Raw genomic sequence first — 2,359 nt, forward strand, 5'->3', positions numbered from 1 at the left:
ATTGGAGGAGGGAAGAAGGAAAATTTTGTGAATTTGAACAATAATAGGGTCAAAATTTTATCATTGGGATAAGAAAAATCCACCATTTTCATGCTAGAGAACTAATTTGGAGAGGAGAGTAAGGCTTCCATTTTATTATCTACTGAAAAAAGTTTTCCATTGGGTAGAAATGTGCAAACTGTGACATTAAAACTGTGATTCCATTTTTTTCCTGCCCATGTGAGGATTTATCTCCATGAGATCCTTCTCCTGGACCCATTTCCATCACCTTACTGCAGTTGGTTGAGTCATTAAATAACACGAGTTAGAAAACTTTAAAAATGGAGCATTTACAATCAGGGACATAAATACATGCTTTTAAAATCATCTTCATTCATATTTACAGAGTTGGGGGATTAAACCATTGTAGCCCTGAAGGAAAAAGGAAAAAACAAAACAAAACAAAACAAAAACAAAACCCAATAGCCTCCAATCACATTATGTCAAGATTCTTATATTTTCATAAATGTCCTTCAACTTTGGGTTTGAAATATCAAGCCAAGAATATTTAATGGAGCCAAAATGGTCCCAAGAGTATCTTTCCACATGGCCCGCCTTCAAAAGCACAAAGCCCGGGAACTGCATTGGACCAATTCAAAATCCCAGCCTTAGTTCATCTATTCTTCCTAGGTGTAGAGGGCTCTCCCACCTCCACCCCTACTCCATCTGGTGTTCCTGACCTCTTTTTCTATACTTTTAAATCTTTTTTTTTTCAAACTCATATGTTACTTGAAACTAAGAGCCCAGGGACTTCAGATGTCCATGACAGCATCACAGTCAGGGACAACAGCAGAGGTGAAAGCATCCCAGCCCACCTTCTCTGCCTTCCCTGGAGAGGCCAGACCTGAAGGGAAGGGCCCAGGCCCAAAGTCAACAATACAGGCACTGATGGGAGTTTGAAATCTGGAGGTAAAGACCCACCAAATCATTTTTAGGCAAGAAGGCTCGCCTCTTCCTTATCCCCTCCCAGGGATGGGGGAGCCTCAGGTCACCAGGAGAATTACACAAAACTCCAGGAGCATCTCTGCCCTCTGCGGATTTCTGCTGAACTTGGAGAAAAAGAAGCTGGGATTGGGAAGTTGGAGGAGGGGAGTATCAAATCCAGGAACCTTCTCCTGGGGATTCCCCCTTGGACGGGATAGAAATTGGTCACAAGATTGAAGCCCATCCCACTAATGGCAATGGATGACTTTAGAGGCAAAGACAGGGTGAGGGACTCTTGAAAAACAATTGCATAGAAAGAGAGACCCAAACCTGGCCATGACCTTCTGCCATGGGGTCATGTTGTTCTTCCCCTGCAGCCCACCCCAGAAAGGAGACACTCTAACATCACCCTTGAAGGGACCCAGGGGAGTCAGTGACCATCACATGTCCCCCTAGGGCTCAGGTCTCCTTTTTGAAGACAGAAATTCACACCCAGAGACTCGTCTTTTTCTCTCTCTCTCAGGACCAAAGGACAGGAGGAGCGCGTCATGCATGGCAGCCTCGGGGCCCGTGGGCCTTGCTCATGCAGGTGTCATCTCAGGAGCTGTGGAGGAGCAAAAAGGCACAATTGGGTTAGGATTCGTTTGCCTGGCACCGGCTCTCACACTAGGGCGACTCTGCCTCTCCTCCAATTGCACATCTCACGCCCTGTGAGGCTCCTCTGAGCATCACCTCCTAGACAAGGCCCTTCCTCATGGTCCCAGGTGTTAGTGCTCGCCACACATACACCACCCATTACTTTGTACATGTTTCAAACTTACTGGTGTATAGGTTGCTTTCCCTTAAAGTACACAAACTCCTCAAGAACAGGAAAAGGTTTGATTTTTATTTATGAACTGCTTGGTTCTTTGGATTGGACTTTGGACCTGGGGTCAGGAAAATGGGAATTTCAACTTCAGACACGTAGTAGCTGTGTGAGCCTGAGCGAGTCATTTAACCTATCTTCCTCAGTTTCCTTAACTGTGAATTGGGGCTCATGGTAGCAATTACCTCCCAGGATTGTTAGGAGGATCAAATGACATAATAAATCACTTTGTGATTTTTAAGACACTATATGAACGTGGACTATTATTATTACCATCTTCATTATTTTTACTGGCACCTGGTTGTTCAGCCTTCATTGAAGGAGGATATCATGCAGCAGAGTCTTGATTTGTGTGCAAACTGGATTTAAGTGAGGCAGAGTTCCAAAGTCTCGACCTCATTCCCTCTTCTAGAGTTATCGCAGTTCAGAGGCAGGACAAAAGTCAGTAGGACTGTGATGGTCCAGGAGGCAGAGGATGGTTTGGGCATCTTTGATGTCTGAGTAAGCTCTAGTTCCACAGCTGCTGCTTCA

The 2,359-nt window shown here is 44.8% G+C and overlaps 1 protein-coding gene across 1 annotated transcript in view; it reads right to left on the reverse strand.

Annotated features, from left to right (window-relative positions):
* Window positions 1-355: 355 nt before the first annotated feature.
* The window catches only part of PRDM2 (PR/SET domain 2), a 196,235-nt gene continuing 194,231 nt past the window's right edge, over window positions 356-2,359 (reverse strand). Inside the window, exon 9 of the mRNA XM_074306217.1 lies at window positions 356-1,567. Within this exon, the coding sequence (XP_074162318.1) occupies window positions 1,561-1,567 (7 nt within the window). The 3' untranslated portion in view covers window positions 356-1,560. The remainder of the gene's footprint in view (window positions 1,568-2,359) is intronic.

Source organism: Sminthopsis crassicaudata, chromosome 3 (assembly GCF_048593235.1).
Source record: "Sminthopsis crassicaudata isolate SCR6 chromosome 3, ASM4859323v1, whole genome shotgun sequence".
NCBI classification, from domain to species: Eukaryota; Metazoa; Chordata; class Mammalia; order Dasyuromorphia; family Dasyuridae; genus Sminthopsis; species Sminthopsis crassicaudata.